The sequence below is a fragment of the Ambystoma mexicanum genome, chromosome 8, assembly GCF_040938575.1.
Source record: "Ambystoma mexicanum isolate Mex_15411 chromosome 8, UKY_AmexF1_1, whole genome shotgun sequence".
NCBI classification, from domain to species: Eukaryota; Metazoa; Chordata; class Amphibia; order Caudata; family Ambystomatidae; genus Ambystoma; species Ambystoma mexicanum.
In genome coordinates, this window is record NC_090929.1 from 522,229,876 (window position 1) to 522,249,123 (window position 19,248).

The following is a 19,248-nucleotide window of genomic DNA, read 5'->3' on the forward strand; positions in this document are numbered from 1 at the left end:
AGATGCAGTTTTCAAACAAGAAATGCAAACCGCAATTGAGGACTACTTCCAACTGAACGATAATGGTGAGGTCTCCAAACAGGTTGTCTGGGAGGCGGCCAAAGCCACATGGAGAGGGGTCTTAATGAGAGAAGGGGCCAGTAAAAAAAGGGAGAGAGCTTTGATTGAAAACAGGCTCTGCAGGGAAATTGCCCAACTAGAAACGGGAACAACCAAAAGTGGGGTTCCTGACTCTGAACAGGTCTTAGAAGCCAGGAAAAAAAGGGAGGAACTCCGTCTCCTAGAACATGACCTAATAGCCCGCAAACTTCTCCTCTTGAAGCAGAGGTTTTACGAGAAAGGGGACAAAGCGGACGCGTTATTGGCAGCCAGACTATGGGCCCAGCAAGCCGACAGAAGGGTTCACGAACTACCTGACTCAGAAAACACCCCGGAAGGGGCCCAAACCACCATCCCAGAAAAATTTGCCGATTTCTTAGAAGCTTTGTATACCCCCGACGGAGATCCCGACACATCAGGCATCCAAACATATTTAAACGACATTGACATGCCCGATATTACAGTCACAGAGGCGGAATCCCTTGACAGCCCCAGAACGACTGTGGAGATCCATGAAGCCATAAAGAGACTTACACCAGGTAAATCCCCGGGGGAGGATGGGTATTCAGCAGGATTTTACAAAACATTCGCAACACAACTCGCTCCCTTCCTCACCAATCTCTTCAATCAGATCTTAGAGACGGGGAAACCCCCCGACTCATTCACGAAGGCGATCATTGTGGTTATCCCAAAGGAGGGGAGAGACCCCACGAGATGTAGCTCATATCGCCCAATTTCCCTACTAAACTTGGACGCGAAAATGTACGCCAGGCTCTTAGCCGCTAGGATCGAATCGTTCCTCCCCCGTCTCATCCACGCTGACCAAGTAGGATTCATATTAGGCCGTCAAGGCACAGACACTATGCGCAAAACCCTCCACCTGATACACACCTCTCATAGTCTCCACACCAACCCTGCACTGCTTTCTATTGACGCCGAAAAGGCGTTCGATAGGGTAGAGTGGGACTTCCTAATAAAGGTCCTTCAGAAAATAGGACTAGGCCCCAACTTGCTAAAGGGTATACAAGCGATTTATTCAGCTCCTTCGGCATCGGTCCATGTGAATGGAGAATACTCTAGGTGGTTCCGATTGACGTGTGGTACCAGGCAGGGATGCCCCTTCTCAGCTATTTTGTTCGCCCTATCGCTAGAACCAGTGGCATGCAAAATCAGAAAAGACCTTGGTGTAGAGGGCATACGTTTGGGAGGCGTGGAGTACAAGTTGGCGCTATATGCAGACGACATACTACTACATGTAGTCAACCCAGAGACCTCCATCCCTCAAGCCATCTTTCTACTCGAGGAATACGGCCGCCTGTCAGGGTTCAAGATTAACCGTGCTAAGTCTGTCCTCTTCCCTCTGCAAGGTGACCCAACTACGAATGTGGAAAGATATTCCTCCCTGGGGCTAACGATCGAACACCACACATTACAATACCTAGGAATACGAATCACCAAAAATATTGACTCTCTCTACGAAGCAAACTTTCCCCAGCTCCTAACGAAACTCCGATCAGATCTCGCCAGGTGGGATAAACTCACGATTTCGTGGCTGGGCAGGCTCAATGCGATAAAAATGACGTACCTCCCGAGGTTCCTATACCCATTCCAGATGCTCCCAATCCGGATCCCACAGCAGTACTTCATAGAGGTCAAGAGGGAAATTCTAAAATTTCTCTGTCAGGGAAAGAAGCCCCGGATAGCTTATACCACCCTCACACTGCCCAAAGATAAGGGAGGGGTAGGACTACCTGACCTGAGAAAATACCATGCAGCAGCTCAGCTCCGTCTCCTTGTCCCCCACCTGCGCAACTACAGTGAACCACAATGGGTAGCAATGGACAACCACTATCTAGCGCCCGCAACACTTGGGGAATGGATGTGGGCACCACGGAAATGGGTGATGAGAAGAACGAGAGACCACCCACTATTTGTAGCCCTGTGGGAAATCTGGAGAGAGGGAGTAGATATGGTATGCATTACAACGTGGCCGTCCCCACTGAGCCACTTATGGTCACCGGGTATCAACAACCATATCCCCAAAGTAGAAAGATTCCAAACCTGGTACGAGGCGGGACTTGAGCGGGTAGGCCAACTTGTACGCACCGACTCCTTCATTACCTTGCCAGCCCTAACGGAGACCTTAAACAGAGGAACTCTTTCCGCTTTTCATTACATCCGAATTAAAGGAGTCCTGACGAGAGATGTGTGGAAGGATAAATTGAGCAGAGATCTCACCCCATTTGAAAAAATGCTAGACTCCAAAACTGATAGGAAGGGATTGATCTCTATAATGTATAAATTGCTGTTGGAGGGCGGTACTGGGTCGACACACTCTCCGAACACGATGGGAAAACGACATGGGGATTGAAATTGTAGACGAACTGTGGGACAAAATGTGCACCATGGCCACACGCACTTCAATATCAAACCAATACAAACTACACTCCATCAAACTCCTCCACCGTTGGCAATACGACCCACATAGACTGTCAAAGATGTACCAATCATCATCCCCCCACTGCTGGCGCGAATGTGGTCAAACAGCTGATTACTGGCATATGTGGTGGGACTGCCCTAAGGTCCAGATTTTCTGGGATGAGGTCCTTGGCTGGATAAGGCACACGGATGGGATCCAGAGAACTCTGACCCCGCAACTGGTGTTGTTTAGCCTTGAGGTGGAGGACGGCGAATGGACGAAGGTCCAAGGAGTAGTCCCCCACCTATTACTTGCGGCAAGGGCACTAATAGCGGCCAAATGGAAATCATTGCTGACCCCGAATAAGAAAGAATGGATTAATGTCGCCCTAAATCTCTGCACGATGGAAAAGATAACTGCATCACTCCATGGTAGAGCGTCACAATGTGAACTGTTATGGTCCGACTTTCTGAACGCATACACGTCCACTGCAGAACCAACCCAGTGCGAAGATAGGTCTCTGCCCTGAAGAGGGCCGGACCGGACCACCCCTCCTTTCAGGAACTATCCTCCCATTACCTTACTATACATCTATCCCCACCCCGCTAGACGCAACCACCTCAGACACACAACTACACCCCCCTCATGGACGCGCCCATAAATGAACTCCATTGACCTAACCCTGACCCACAACCTATACCTTGACCATGATGCCAAAAATCTCCAAATGATCAGTCTTCCATTCTAGGGGGGAGAGGGGAGGGAATATCAATTCTAAATTTGTTGGGGGAAAAGGGAGGATATAGTTGTTTACACTGTTGGTCTCTCCACGTTCTTCTGATTATGTATGCTCTTTAGTTGTACCTTCCAATCAACAGGAAGAACTTGACCTGAACAGGTACTCGTTGTTATTCCAAATGATATTCTCATTCTGTACTTCCTTGTTCATGTGAATGTTTAATTTAAAAACTCAATAAAAACAAATTTTTTTAAAAAAAAGAAAATGCGCAGTACCTCGTCACCCACGCTGAGTGGAAGGTGTGCCTTCATTTTCCTGGCCGTCGTGATGTCTTTGCACTCCATGGCCATCTCAAATTTTTGGATCCACAGCTGCCACCTGGGTCCACTCGACAAGGGGTCTGTGAATGGGTCGAATGGCTGGATCAATGTCGACGAGTCTCCTTGTGTGCGAGGTAGTGGTGACGACATCGACAGGTTTGCCGCCATCCTGGACGGCGTGGTGGGCCCAGGGGTGGATGATCCGGCCGCCAGGTGGACAGGTGTATCTGGGATGGCCTCCAGCGCTGTGAAAGATGCCTTCCTTGGGCTGGCTGCGGTGGCTAGGCACTATGCGATGGAATGTTCCAGAGCCATAGTTCCCACGTGGTCTTGATATCAGCTGCTGCTGCTGTGATCAGGCATGGGGAGGCCAGGTGCCAGAGGGCTCCCCAGTGTTCATCAAAGCACATGGGGCTACCGGAGTGCAGCAGGTAGAAATGGAGAGATTAAAAAAAAAAATATATATATATATATATTTTTTTTTAATTTTTTTTTTTGGGGTGGGGGGGTCACATGTTCGTTTCCCCCTCCACCGGGTGTCCAAAAATTCGGCCGCGATGGCTGCGGGCCATATGGGTGCCTTGAGGAAGCCAGGCACGTGTTCGTATCACTTCCGCCTCGTCGCCATTGTTAAGATCCAGCCCGTGGCCTGCATGCGCGCGGGCTGGTGTAGATGAAGTAGGCCGCGCGGCCCGTGGCGTAGCTCCAGCGGGAGCTGGGAAAGAAACACACACCCACACGCTTGCTCGGTCTGCCCCGGAACTGCCTCCCACTCGCGGGGGCGGGGCTTTTATTGACGCGCCCTGCGTCACCGCGTAGCGGGACGCAGGGCGGAACATAACACCCAAGGGTTGGCGCGTGTGCCTGTGAGCCAGCCTGGCATGTCTGCAAAAGATGAGCCAGCTGGGTGCCCCCAACAATGGTGTCCTGGACCCTGTGCCCATGACACTACAGGTCCTAGGTTTGGTGCTCATCTGACACATGAGCTGAGCCTGCACTTCGCAAGTTTGAATCCCACTGTAGGGCTGACCCAGACCTTCTTCCTTCTGAGGTTGATAAATTGAGTCCAATTATCTGCAGGTAAAAATAACCCTGGTTATTAAAGCGCTTAGAAGCTGGAGAAATATGACATGAAGTGCTAAATAAGACATACATTGTTATTATAAGGAGGTAGGTAGGACAAGTCGGCGGGTATCAAATTGATTTATTTTTTGACTAGACAAACACACGTTCTCGCGTCCTTCATCCTGCCAGTCGCAAAGCAGAGAAAGCGAAACTATGGGACTAACCCACTGAACGTACTGCATGTTTAGTTTAATTGTATTAAAAATGCAGACACATTTCTTCAGTTGTCCAAGGTCAAGATATTTCATATGTTCTGGCTTTGAGCTCACATCATTCAGTATTTTTCTAGTGCTCGGACCTTTAATTTCCCCTCTATAAAACGCATATCTAAAAGTACGAGAATGCACTGTAATTCCACTGCTGAGGTTCCGCCCACGCCCACCAACTAATATGTTCTCGTCAGCCGCTTCTAAACGAAATAAAGCATCGTATTTATATCCATTCAGAAATCGAGTGCAGCCTCTAGTGGGGTTGCCTTCTTTTGAAAGTGGGAGGCGGGGGAAGAATACCTTCAGCTCTAGTCGGCTACACTAGCTGCCGCCTGGTTAAAGCATCAGAAAATAAAAAGTGAAGTTACTGTGCATCTAGTTGACAGCTATACTTAAAATAACGTAGTCCTTCCTCACTTTCCATAACTTACGCAATAACAGTTCTCCACTTATACAATGAGCAACGCCCATTGCGGAACTGTTTCAGACATGCACGCCCCACTGTGCTAATGCTGATCCACCATTGGTCAAAGTATAATGATTATACATAAGGAAGGTTTTGACTTGATTGCAAATACAGTTCTCTCGCGAGTGGTGGAGAAACAACCCCGTAAATAGCACGTCCTATTAGCGGATTTGAAAATGAGCAGCGTGGATTTGGCTCGAGTGGGTGCTAACCTAGTTAAACACGCCGTAACAGCAGAGGTAAGATTCGCTAAGCTGTTTGCATGGTGGCCGCAAAGGTCCAATCCGAGCGTGATATCAAAAATTGTTATCTGAGGCAGGTGTTTTCAAAACTCAGAGGCGCAGGCTACACTTAAGTAATTGGCGGTGCGCGGTGCCTCATCACTCGGGCCATGTTAGGGGTAGACAAATCTACAATGTCCATTCCGAGATGCCATGGGTGTGTTTCGGTATGGGGAAAAGGGTTTCATGAAAACACTCTTTAATCGCATCAACATGCATCTTTCTGTATTTGGATGTTTTTTATCCGTTGATTAAATATTCTTCATATTTGATTGCATTACCTCTCTTCCTCGTCCCGGGAATTGCGTATTGAGTTGTTACCTCCAAGACAGGAGCACTTTACCAAAAATCTTTTTTGGTGTTGTTGGTGTATTTGTTTTGTAAACCTTGCCTTGGCGGGATAATATCCTCTTTATCACACAATCCTCCTGTTTTTTTGCCCGCGCGGAGAGTGAATCTTTGAGGCTTGCTGTTCTATTGTTTTCCAACTCAAACCATGACAAAAGACAAGACAAGACAAAAAACCATGATGGTGAACAACATAAAAGAATGATTGCCCGCCCAACATCTTAATCGAGCGCAGTTTCCTCTATATAAATAATCTATAAGCTTTACTCTGCGCGGCAAACCAGGTTTGGTCCCTTTCTTCGTTACGTCTTCGGTGGGATTCACTGGTGAAGTCCGCCTCTGGCTCCAGTGTCTCTGGCACAGCAGGAAGCCAGGGAGGTGCCCAAAACTCCCGGTGCTTAGTCTCCTTGGTTACAGGAATGCACCCAAAGGTGATTGGCCGGCTGGCTGTCCTTGGAGGACCTTGCTGTGTGACTGACAGCTAGGCTGCAAATTAATGGGAGAGACTTCATAAAAGGCGAGGTCTTTTGCAAAGCAGGCAGAGTCAACCCCTGGACGAACCAACCAGAGAAAGCTCACATTTACCCCCCTTGAGATAAGTCTGGCTGCTCAGTCGCACTACAAACATATGTAGTACAGACCTATACCAAGAGGGCAAGACTGGTGAAGTCTCCCACAGTTTACCTGTATTCAATCTTGCCAGGGCAGCCCCTTGCCCATGCAGCACCCGCAGCGCAAAACCCCCAGGCAAAGGACGGCAGCTCCTGAAGAAGCAGCCCCAGATCGTGTTTGCCCGTGTTAGCATGTGGTGCTGCAGCCGTCAACGAGCAGCATCGGAGCAGGTAGGAGACATACACCTGATCTCCCGCGAAATGTAGAATCTCATCGAAACCTATTATAAGAGATCGTACTGAGTCCTCCTGCTATTAGTCCAAACTCTAAACACATACTTCCTAATAGGCCCCACAGCTGTGTCCTGCATCTAATTATCCAATACCTCTAGCATTGTTGCATATTGCTTACTACAGCATCTACTATTGTCCCCTGTTGGGCCTTTCTCCCTCTATCCCGGTGTCCCAAGACTAGGCACTGATATTGCATCTAAGGTTACTGCATTTACTGTTTTCCCGTGTTAGGCCTTTCTCCCTCTATCCAGATGTCCCACTACTATGCACTGATATTGCATCTAAGGTTACTGCATTTACTGTTGTCCCATGTTAGGCCTTTCTCCCTCTATCCAGGTGTCCCAAGACTAGGCACTGATATTGCATCTAAGGTTACTGCATTTACTGTTGTCCCATGTTAGGCCTTTCTCCCTCTATCCAGGTGTCCCAAGACTAGGCACTGATATTGCATCTAAGGTTACTGCATTTACTGTTGTCCCATGTTAGGCCTTTCTCCCTCTATCCAAGTGTCCTAAATCTAGGTGCAGCTAATATATCTTGTGTTACTGCATTTACTGTTGTCCCATGTTAGGCCTTTCTCCCTCTATCCAGGTGTCCTAATACTAGGCACTGATATTGCATCTAAGGTAACTGCATTTACTGTTGTCACCTATTCTATCTAGGACTTCCCCTCTATCCATGCCTATCAAATCCTAGGTGCTGCCCTGTCCTGCCCTATGGGATGGAAATTCCTGCCCGTCGCAGAACCTCCGCTCTAGCACCTAACTTTATGAACCCCTCCTATATCCCACATCAGGTCGCCACCTACAATTCTTGCCCCGTACAACGATACATAGAGCCCCCAACCATCAATCCACCTGTATCTCTAAGATCAGAGGAGCACTCTGTCGTGCCAAACACCACTTGCCTCAAACCCTCACCCCGCACACCTCAACCCACCCGAACACATCCACATCCTTCTTGCCCCTAGCATCTATTGAGAACCACCCCGCCCAATCTCAAACTCACAAGCCAGAGGAGCTCTCTGGTGCTCCAACACCACAAGTCCCCCGCCACCACCACACCATCCTTGAGCCCACTGAGGAACCCCTCGCCCTCTCAGCCCTCCTCCCTCAGCCCCTACTCTGCCCCGCCCACAGACCCCCCTCAAATCCTGTCTCTGAAAGTACCTTGTTGCGTCCTTTCTATAACAGTAGCTTCATCCTCCTCTGATCCTCCTTCCCTTTCTCACACTCCATTGGCACCAAAACCCACCAAATGCGGAAAGAGATACTGGTCCTCTCCCTCGACGCTTCGTACCTCACCTCTTCTCCATCGGTCCAGCCTACTGCACCCCTTCTTTCAGACTCTCCCCTCTCCGTCTGCACCCCCATGCTCTTGACTTCTCACCCAGTTCACCTAAACCCCCAGTGCCCTCCAGACTCGAACCAGAAACAACCCGCCTAACCCCCCACACCACAAATGCTCCACTCGCCACCATCCCAATCCTTCTGATCCTCCCCACCTCGTCTCTCACATACCTATCGCCTTATCTTCCCGCCCCCATCAACGTAACCCTCTCACACGACGCTCAAAGTGCACACACATCCAGTCCCCCCTCTACCCACCTTCAGCCAGTACCGACCACCCAGAATGATCCTTCCACATCCCCACCTCTTCGGACACCCATGTCCACCGAGCACTCTCTGCGACGAACGTCATGAAAACCACCTCCCCTCACAAAGTCACACGCATCCTCTTTAAGGCCCGCTCCGTAGCAATAAACAGACACAACCTCTTTGACCTCTCACAATCCCGACCTCGTTTTTATCACCGAAACCTGGTTCTGGGATGATTTTACACCAGTCTTGCATAAAGCCCCTCCCCGGCTAATTGCCCATAATAGACGCTCCACAGGTTGCAGAGTCGCAATCCTCTACAAACCCCATTTCTCAGTCTCACTCGTCGAATCCCAGACATGCAACTCTTCCTGTGAATCCCTTCTAATAAAGCTCTCGCTACCATCGACTTTCACCCCCAGCTTCCTACTCATCTACAGACCCCATGGATACGACAGACACTTCACCAACAATCTCTGTGACTCAATAGCTACAATTCAGGTATATCACCCATCTCACACTCCTGGGAGATTTCAATATCTGGTTTGATATGCCCAACAACCCCATGACCCATCCTCTGATCGACAGTCTTGATACACTCAACCTCTCCCAACATACCAATGTCCAGCTCACTCAGGTGGGCACACCCGTGATGCGATTTTCAGCTCCTAAAACCTGGTCTCTACATCCAGATCAAAACTGCTTATCTGGACAGACCACTTTGCCACCCCTTTCTCTATCCACACACCAGCCCCTCTTCCTACAGTTCCCTCTTGCCCCACCTTTAATCACAAATGATGGAACAGAGTCAAGGTACTCCCCGACCTAGCTGAAGCCCTGCTACTGCGTCCCCCTGCAACGCTGTCCTATGGTAGACCCATAACCATCGAATCCTTCGACACCTGGCTTAAAGAATCAGTAATTCCTCTCACCCCCTCACGCCCCAAAACCTCACACAAAGTACTGCCCCCCAAATGGTTCACGCCCCACCTGAGGACCTTAAAGAAACAAAATAAATCTTGAAAGCAAATGGCGAGCATCTAAAACCGATCTCACAGATCCATGTTCGCCCTCCACCACCATAATTACAAATCCAAGATCCTAAAGGCCAAAAAAGCCTATTACAACAAACAAATTCTGAACTGTGGCAGCAGCAGCAGTAGCAAAGAACTCCACGAAATAATCTCTGAATACGTCAAACCTACTTGCACCTCTGCCCTCACCACTCCCACAAAATCACTCTGCTACTCCCTCTTGCTACACTTCTACAACACAGCACTTGACAGGATGGCAACCCTTAACACCAAATTGTCCTTGCTCACCCCTACCCTACACCGACCCCTCCTTATGCCATTGCCCCGTTGCCCACTTCGACTCTTTCAAACCCATCTCCAGAGACTAATTCCTTGACCTACGATCAGCCAGCAAACCCTCTGGGTCAACCCTTGACCCCTGCCCCACCTCTGTTCTGAAAGAAATGTACTGCACAGTAAAAAATACAAGAGCCATACTAAACAATTTCCTCACCTCTGGCATCTTCCCTGAAGCCTTTAAAATTGCGAATGTCAAGCCACTTCTAAAAAAGGCATCCCTCGACCCCTTCGACCCTAAGAATTACAGGCTGATCTCCAACACCAGATTTCTCGCGAGTTGACCGGACTGCATACTCCCAGCTCAACCGCTTTGTAGAATCCAACATACTCTTCGACCCCGCACAATCGGGCTTCAGACCTCGACATGGAACAGAAACAAATCTAATCTTGATCTGGGATGATCTCAAGGTCACGGCAGACTCTGAGGGTTGGGCAGCGCTGATTCTCCTCAGTCTCTCTGCAGCCTTTGACACAGTTAACCATTCAATCGTCCTTGACCGCCTTCACTCCCTAGGAATCCGTGGCTCAACACTCATATGGATTGCCTTCTTCCTCAGCAAAAGGAAACAAATCAACTTCCTCTTCCCTTGTGTCTCAACTGCTTGCGCTGTGAAAACTGGGGTACCCCTGGGCGCATGCTTCTCTGCTCTGCTTTTCAACCTCTATCCGACAAGTCTACCAGGAATTATACGTGCGGGCAACCTCTCCTGTTACAACTACAGCAACAGTACCCAAATTATCCTAAAAATCCCCAAGGCAAGCGCCAACCCACTTCCCGACCTTGATGCTTGTCTCCATGACAACGACCGATGGATGACCAGTAAGCACCTCCTTTTGAACCCTGATAAAACTGAAATCATGGTGTGCAGCAGTACTGCTCTTCTCCCACAACCGCTCCCATGCAACCCCCCCTCAATCCAATATAATCAAAAACCTAGGATGCTCCATGGACTCTGGCCTAACCATCTCCCGTTAGATCAATAATGTTTCAAAATGCTGTCACTACCACCTCAAGCTTCGTAGACACGTTTTCCTTACCTCTCCTACCCCAACAGACTCACTGCTGTTATGTCTATTGTAATGTCGAGACTGGACTATGCCAACTCCTTATACGTTGGAGCACCGGCATACAAACTCAACAAACTCCAAAAGAGCCCAAAACGCTGCCGCCAAACTCCTCCTCGACCTGGGACACAGAGACCACCTCTCACCTGCTCTCCGCACACTCCACTGGATCCCAGTCGGACGAAGGGCCACCTTCAAGACCCTGTCCATTACCCACCGAGCAGTGCACAAGACCTGCCCAACGTACCTACAAAAGAAGATAAAACCCTACCTCCCATCTCGCACCCTAAGATCAAGCACTACCCTCTTTCTAGTGATTCCAACCTCTAACTCTGTCAGGATTGGAGGATCCGCATTCTCAAGCGTGGCACCAACTCTGTGTAACTCACTCACCCCACATATTCCACACACCGAAGTCTACATGGCCTTCCGGAAAGCTCTAAAAACCTGTCTTTCCATAAATGCCGATTATGACCATCTAAGGCACCTGAAACCTTGCAACATGCTGACAAATGTTCAAGAGATCCCGCGCAGTGACGCCTCTGAATGCGACTAAGTCACTAATAATTTTACTCTGAACTCAGTAATCGCAAATGCGCACCTGAAATCTGGAACAGCGAGCTCTTTAAATCAAAACCTCCGCCCAGACACTCACCTCTCCTTTCATCACCATGCTCACTCTCTACACCAACACACAATTGGAACGCAGCTACACCCCTCGATCAATTTCGGCCTAGCTGCTCACATACGAACAATACTTCATGAACATCTCAACATTCTGATAATACTCAGCTATACCCCACAAAAATCAGCCTAGCTGCACACATAAGCGTCCTGCACATGCCTAACGCAGCCAGAACCCAGTCTTGGCGAACAAGCTCCAGACTGCACACATTCAACTGATATCAAATACCACCACACCTTATGCTAGGATGCAGCTACCACCAGGCAATCTCATCAGCTGCGCACATAATCGGTGCACCCTATGACACCTAACTCTCGACTGATTTGCACTATGCTCCCCGAGGGTGTTCAACCTACCAGCGCTTTGAGGTCATACCAATGATATATACAGCGCTATATAAATGCCAAATAACATATAATACAATTTTTGCCTTTTGGGCTGTGAATGTTAGAATGTTAATTTTGCTCTGATTGTTATTATAGGGCTTGCTGTTCAACCATTCCGAAGCCAGTCTCCATACATGCCAACATTCTGTGCCACCTAGTAGGGAGATTTTGTCAGAGAAATCGGGAGATGTAATTTTTCCCATAGAAATGCATTGGTGCTAGAATTATTTAAGGCGGGAGAACGTGAAAAATAGCAATATGTTTCACTAAAAAGTTGGGAGTCTCTGTTGCACGATTAAGTTTTTCTATACTAACGATATAAGACACAGAGGCAATGGATTATACTTTCTCTCATCTTTACTTCTCGAGCAGTGAAACATTAGAACAATAATATATACATAACAAAGCAATGAAGTACAGCTCCCAATCTAGTTTGAGTCTTTGGTAGTTCATATATTTTTGGTCCTTTCCAAAACACGTGACTTTTATGACCAATCAGTACACATCCAGTCCCATAAACACCGAAACCTTCCTGTTCATATCCTCTTTCTTTTGCTGGTTCTTTTTACACCTATTTTGCACCCAAACCGGTAAACGCGAACTGTATATTATCCTACAACCAACTTTTCAGGTTCCTGTCGGGTTGTGGTCTGCATTGGAACCTACAAAATAAAATCATATTTCAGAAATCTGCTCCATTTGGGAATGGGAGTAATCATGATGCACCATCATAACATTACAGTATCATAAAATCATCAGTATATATGAACAATTGCTAGGGTGGGATAATCCTTCGCCTCTGTGTTTAATAGAATTATGACTTTCTATAACGTTGGTATTAAAAATCAGAATTCTGTGTCAAGACCCGGAGGCTCGGATTATGCGTGTTCAAAGCTTACCTACCATCATCGTTGCCATCCTTTCAATCAGTTTGAAATAAAAAGTCTTAAATGTCGACACATTTGACCAATTCGCTGGTTTCATAATATCCTCCAGACATGCCCTTACTTTATATGCCTTGGAGTCCCTTGCTCCTCTTACTGAATGTGCACCGTGGCTTTTTACGTTGATGCCCGACTGTTGTATTACCCGTCTCGCCAGGGTCGCCAAGGTTACTGCCCCAAAAGGTTTTCGCAAAGCTACGAGCAACTGCGTCACTCCTGCAAGCTGCAAGTCTCTTGTGATGTTTTCGTAAACTGTTGGTTATCAATCTGGACATAGTTTTGGATGATTCGGGAATGAGTCGTAAGTTACCGTCCTCAAATCCGCCTTTGTTCTCTTCGTGATATAGAATGTCACTCCAGTTGGAGATACCAATTTCCTGGTAACTTCCATAGCTCTCGCATCAGTTTCTCTCTTGCATGATGTGAGCCATTGGAAGCATTGTCACTGGCTGTTAGCTCCTTCCTCAATAAATCTATGTTGTCAGGCCATTCTGCAAACAACCTCAACCCTCTATCGATGTCCCACATTTGGGAGTACCTCGCCGTCTGTGTCTTGAGATCAGTTTTATAACTCATAGTAATCTGCATATCAACGGGTGTTCCCCAACAGCTATCCCCTCGACACACGTGTGACCCGCTGAGATTGCGGAGCATGTTGTATTAATAGTCCTGTATGTTCTGCCTTGTACCCCCATTTGCGTTAGGAAATTTGCTACATGTGCCAGAGGAATGCACATTCCTCTCCATACACCAGCCTATGCTGATCTATAGGCGTTCCTGGAGCCTAGGACTCCTCGAGAATGCATTCAGCCCTGTCCGATAATCCTGGCTTAGCCCAGGATCCCCTGAAATTGCCCATTCAATCAGATTGAGGCCGCCTCTACGTACCAACGGGTGACTGCCCCCTGTGGGAACATGCACAATTAACTCCTTCCTCGGGAGAGCTGTCTGGTTGTCATGAGTCATCTCCAAAAGATTGGTGAACCAAGCTTGTGCCTACCAATCTGGTGCGATTAGTATCAGAGGGGCCTTCTGTCTCTTCGCCTGGGCTAATGCACTCGCTATCATTGAAAATGGTGGGAATGCATACTCTCAATCCGGCCCCAGGATTGGAGAAACGCATCAGTCGCTTATGCTTTTGGATCTGGTCTCCAACTGAAGAATTGAGGCAACTGGTTGTTTAACCTCAAGGCAAATAGGTCTGTCCAACACAGGCCTCATTGTGCCATTAGTTCCTGGAATACCTCCACATCTGGCTCCAATCGCTGGCGTCCCTGAGGAATCTGGAGTTCCAGTGGCCACTTCGTTATGCCACCCCAGCAGATATTCTCCTGTCGCCAACACTTTTCCTCTGTAGGTATAAATGTCAAAAGTCCTTCACCGTTCTGCTAGCATTTTGGATCTTGTGTTGCCTAGTCTGTTTATGTATCTGACTGCAGACAGTTGTCCATCGTGAGAAGTACACAACATTGCACCCTCTCCTGAGTACAACACCTCACTCCAAACAACCCCGCTAGCAATTCTAGGCAGTTGATGTGAATCTCTAGCTAATATTCTGACCACCCGTTGACAGTTCTTAGCATCAGGCACCCAGCCCCATCTGCTGGCATCTGACTCTATAACCAAGTCCGTGGATGAGCCAAATATCATTCTCCCGTTCCAGGCTTCCATATGCTGGAACCACCACACCAGTTCCACCCTCCCTTCTTGCGATATCGGAACTCTTTGCTCGTATAGATATGTCCCTCTTGAGATGCTGAATCGTCAGCCTCAGCAGGTCCCTGTAATGGAGTGGTCCTGGGAATATAGCCTGATTTTATTATGCTAAACGCCCCACTAGTCTGGCTATCAACCATAAAGACATAACATCTTTGGTCAGTGTGTTCCTGATCTCTTTTTTGATGGTGTTCACTTAGCTCAACGGCTGACTTAGGGTGCCCTGGTTCGTGTCTACCACAAAACCCAGAAAGTCCATGGTCTGTTCCAGCTGCAGCTGGGACTTCTCCCAATACACTAAGTAGCCCAGATGTTGCTGTAGTTCTATTGTGACCTCCACCTGATCTCTTATGAAATTCCTGTCCTGACACATTATACATATGTCATCCAGATATATGATCAACGGATGCCCAGCTCTCTCAGGCTGCTCACCACAGGTTTCATCAACTTGGTAAAGCACCATTGCGCCGACGCTCACAAACAGACATGTGAATTCCCATGTATGGTCCTCCAAAGGAACCTCAGAAATCTCTGGTGCAATAGGTACCGTTAGGTAGGCGTCCTTGAGATCAATCCTGGCCAACCAGTCGCACTGCTGCAATATGTCCCGCCTGCAGGTGAATACCCTCCATTTTGAAATGCCTGTATGCAATGCAGCCTTCAACTCTCTTAGACTGATAACGGGCCTTAGCTTGTGTTTTCTTTTACCAGAAACATAGTGCTTATAAAACTGTCTGCGGTATCTGCGCATAACAATGGCTGCCTTTTGCTCTAGTTCCCTTATCTCCATGTCTAGAAACTGCTGGTCTCCTTTGATTTGCAGTAAAGGTCCCGGTAGCTTTGGTTGCACTGGTAGGGTATAAAAATGTAGTTGAAACACTTGGACTGTGTCTAGTACCCACGAATCTCAGGATAAGAGTCTCCTGTTCTCTGTGCATTTTGTCTCTCTCCCGCCTACTGCTTCTATGTGTCTGCTTATTATTTGTGCTTGGAGTCTTGCTCATGCTCTTACCTGTGCTACGCTGTTGTCGCTCGGCGTGATGCCAGCCCCTTCCTCTGCCGCTTCCCATCGAGAGGGAAGAACGGGTTTGGCTTGTGGTCATCCTGCTCCTTCCAGTGACTCGTGTTGCTGTAGGACCTGCCTTATGTGTAGTGGCTGGCAGAGCGGCCCCTGCCTCTGCCAACCCACCCAAAAACCTGCTTGCCAAAGAACCTCTTCAGCGATGCTTGTACCTTGTTGTCTGAATAATGTGCCTTTGGCCGCAGCAGCTGCCTCTGATGTGGCTAGCTTGCTTAACTTTGGCTCAATCTTGACTAAGATCGATCACCGTCTTTCTGCAGTGATCGCACTGTTTGCGTTAGCCAAAAGGCAGATGGCCCTCTGTGCTCACCCTGTCAAAATCACAGGGTCAATGCTCTCGCCTTTCTCCTTAGCCTCCTCTGCCACCTGAAGAATGTTTCCGCCAGGGGAGTTGCTACGTCTGGAAAAGACCCGGGGCTAAGCTGATATCAGAACTGTTGGGACTGGGGGCTAGATAGTCTTTTGGCTGTCGCTCCTGAGATTCTATCCGGGGCTACAACCAAAAGATCAGGGGCTCTAGCCCCCTTAGCCCCCCCCTAGCAACGCCCATGAAGGTGATCATCCTTTCATCTATCTCTGGGGTCTTGAGCATCCCCTCTGGCAAATGTGGTCTGGGACACTCTGCTGTAAGCTTGTTTCCAGCTTCTTTTGCTAGAGGTGTCCAGAGTTGCCTCCTCATATATGCCACAATTTATGCCGGCAGCTCCCACTCCGAAGACTGTGGGTGAATAAGGGAGTCTGGGTCGAAATCATCCCCGTCGTCCTCTTCATTCTATGTAGCCTTCATTTTCTTGGGAACTTTCCCGTGTCTTCCCTCAATGGAAGATTATATCGTCTTCACCTCATTCTCGGTTGATTGCCCCTGCCAGTCCGTGTCCTCTTGAACATCCGCGCTGCTTCAGGATATGGCTTGCCACCTGCTTTCTTTCACCCTCAATGCCTTCCTTTTGCCACCTTACACTTTGCGTGGCAGCCCCGTGGCGGTCTGGGCATCTCGTGCCTTACAGGTTTTTTTTCTCCCCTCTTTCTCTCTCCCAGGCTCACTGGCTCCCCTGAGCTCCTCCATGCCTCGGGATAATTTCAGCCAGTCCTCCATGAGGGATAACTGCTGAGAGCCATGTATTGTATTGTTTATTTATTTATTGAGCACGCCGGACCGTCAGGCATCTGGGAGCTTACAAAGGCTTAGTTAGTTCCCAGTACATAGTATTAGATTACAGGTACAAAAGGCACAAAAATACAGTAATAAAAGATATATACAGAGAGCAAATTAAAGGCATAATTAACTGTGCAGGAGGCGTAAAAAGGTGAACGTATATACATCAGGGTGATGGCAACAATGGTCGTTGGCATGCATCCATTGTTTGACCTTAGTCTTGAAGGTTGTCAGAGATTGACCCCCCATTGCCTTATGAATGACTTGGCCCATGCTGTTCTTTATTCCTTTCTGGCTAACATGAGCTCTTTCCTCCTCACTAGAGCTAATCCTCTTGCTCAGTTATTATTGCCCAGGTTCCAAACGCCGGACTCTTGAGCCTGTCCCCATCAATATAAGAATAGGCAGTAAGTTAATTTAGTAATTTTAATCGTCCAAACTCCAACAATTCAAACCTCTCAGGTTCGTCTGCGCTGCCCGCGAACAGTCACTGAAGCGTGATCTTAAAGCGCCTGAACCGCAAAGTCCCATCGCGATTCAATCCCCTTCTGTGACCAATGTGCCCCCTGTCAGCCAGCCTGTAACATTGCGGTCGCTGGAACACTAACCCTGTCGTGATCGAACGAACTGCGGATATGCTCCGCCTCAGTCCTAATATCTGCTGCGCTCCCGCTGCTGACAAAACCCTCACAGGAGCGCGGCTCAGTTCAGCAACACGTACAATCAAATGAATGAAATACCATATAACGTAAAAATAACAAAACGTGGACTTAACTCGCTGCCCGAGCAGCAAGAAAGAGGATATGTTTTCTGATTGGTAATAAAAGTCGCGTGTTTTGGATTGGACCAATAATATATGAACTACCAAAAACTCAGACTAGATTGTGAGTTATAGTTTATTGCTTTGTTATGCATGAGATCCAAAGATTCCAAGAGATTATGTTCCAGATTTAAGTGAGCTAAAGGGAAAGAGAGGTCTTACCCAGGGAGGGCTGCTATAGCTTGGAACAAATTGCCAATAGACCTGCGCTGTGAAGAAAATCTTCCTGCTTTTAAAAAGGTGCTGAAAACATTCTTATTTTCTTAAACTGCTATGCAGTATTTCTCCTCCATTTATTTTTATCTGTCTTCTATGCGCCCTGAAGACTGCGGCGCATAAGAAACATAAACTTGTATTATTATTCTAATGTTTTGCTGCTTGAGGAGAGAAAACATAATCCGAGCTTCCGGGTCTTGACATCCTACAATGTCAGAAGTGTTGTGATGTCAGACGTGTTGTGATGTTCATTAAGTCTATAATTATCAATCGCTGTTAGCCCAAAACCGAGAAAGGGCTTTCAAATGTAATAACTCTCAGGACGGACGGCGAGAGCCCAATTCCAGGACTGTCCCACCAAAACCGGGACATCTGGTGACCCTAATCTCTGGGCTTTGAAGGCTCAGGTTTACTACCCGGACAGACTGCAGTGAGGGTGAAGAGTTAGGCCCGAGTCCTGGAGGTTGTGGGGTTTTGCTAGGATTTCCCTGAAGTGGCCCACTGGGCATTGCTGGGGGCGAAATGCATACATGTCAACATCCTGCCACAGCTGGGAGGGATATTCTCTCCTAGCAATGGGGAGAGTTGAATTTTCCCATTTCAGTGCACCAGGGTTAGAATTATTTTGGGAGGGAGGCAGTAAAAAATAGCAACATTTTTGCTAATAAAATCGGGAGTCTCACGCGTAAATCAGGAGGGTTGGCATGTTTGGACATGAGGTTTGTGTAGATGAATGACCTCCCAACATGAAGGAGGTCGGGTGATTGCTGCTGGCAATTTGGAGGCCCGTGCTTGCATCCTGATGTCATACCTCTCAACTCACCTGCTTTTGGAAGGTACCTCACCCACCAAAAACGAAAACTAGTGTTTTCACCCGCTATAGCAAAAAGGTTGAAAGTGCTGCAGAGTGGTAAGCGACCTGTTTTTGTTTTGTCAGCATTGTTTGGGCACCTGGTATTTTTTAAGGCCATCAGCAGGAATTCTCAATATACTGTAGAGGCAGGGGAGAGACTCGTAGTGCTGGGTTTGTAGTGCTGGGTTTGTAGTGCTGGGTTTGTGTACCTTTCCTCTTCCACGCGTTCAACTTGGTGCTCTCTGAATAGCGGACCGGCAGTGTCCCTTGCTGTCAGAGTTGATACACAGGGTTGCCCCAGATGCAGAGCTTCCAAGTTTTCAGTTTGTGTATGTGTGATGTTTACATGTTTGCAATGTACTTGTGTGACATTTCCATACTTTTTGTGACAGTTTAAGTGACACTTAAAGGTGCCTGGGCCGAAGCTCTCCCGTGCCACAAGCC

General features: G+C 48.0%; 1 protein-coding gene across 1 annotated transcript in view; it reads left to right on the forward strand.

The window, feature by feature from the left end:
- Positions 1-5,419: 5,419 nt before the first annotated feature.
- PRXL2B (peroxiredoxin like 2B) overlaps positions 5,420-19,248 on the forward strand; it is a 102,140-nt gene continuing 88,311 nt past the window's right edge. Inside the window, exon 1 of the mRNA XM_069610214.1 lies at positions 5,420-5,616. Within this exon, the coding sequence (XP_069466315.1) occupies positions 5,554-5,616 (63 nt within the window). The 5' untranslated portion in view covers positions 5,420-5,553. The remainder of the gene's footprint in view (positions 5,617-19,248) is intronic.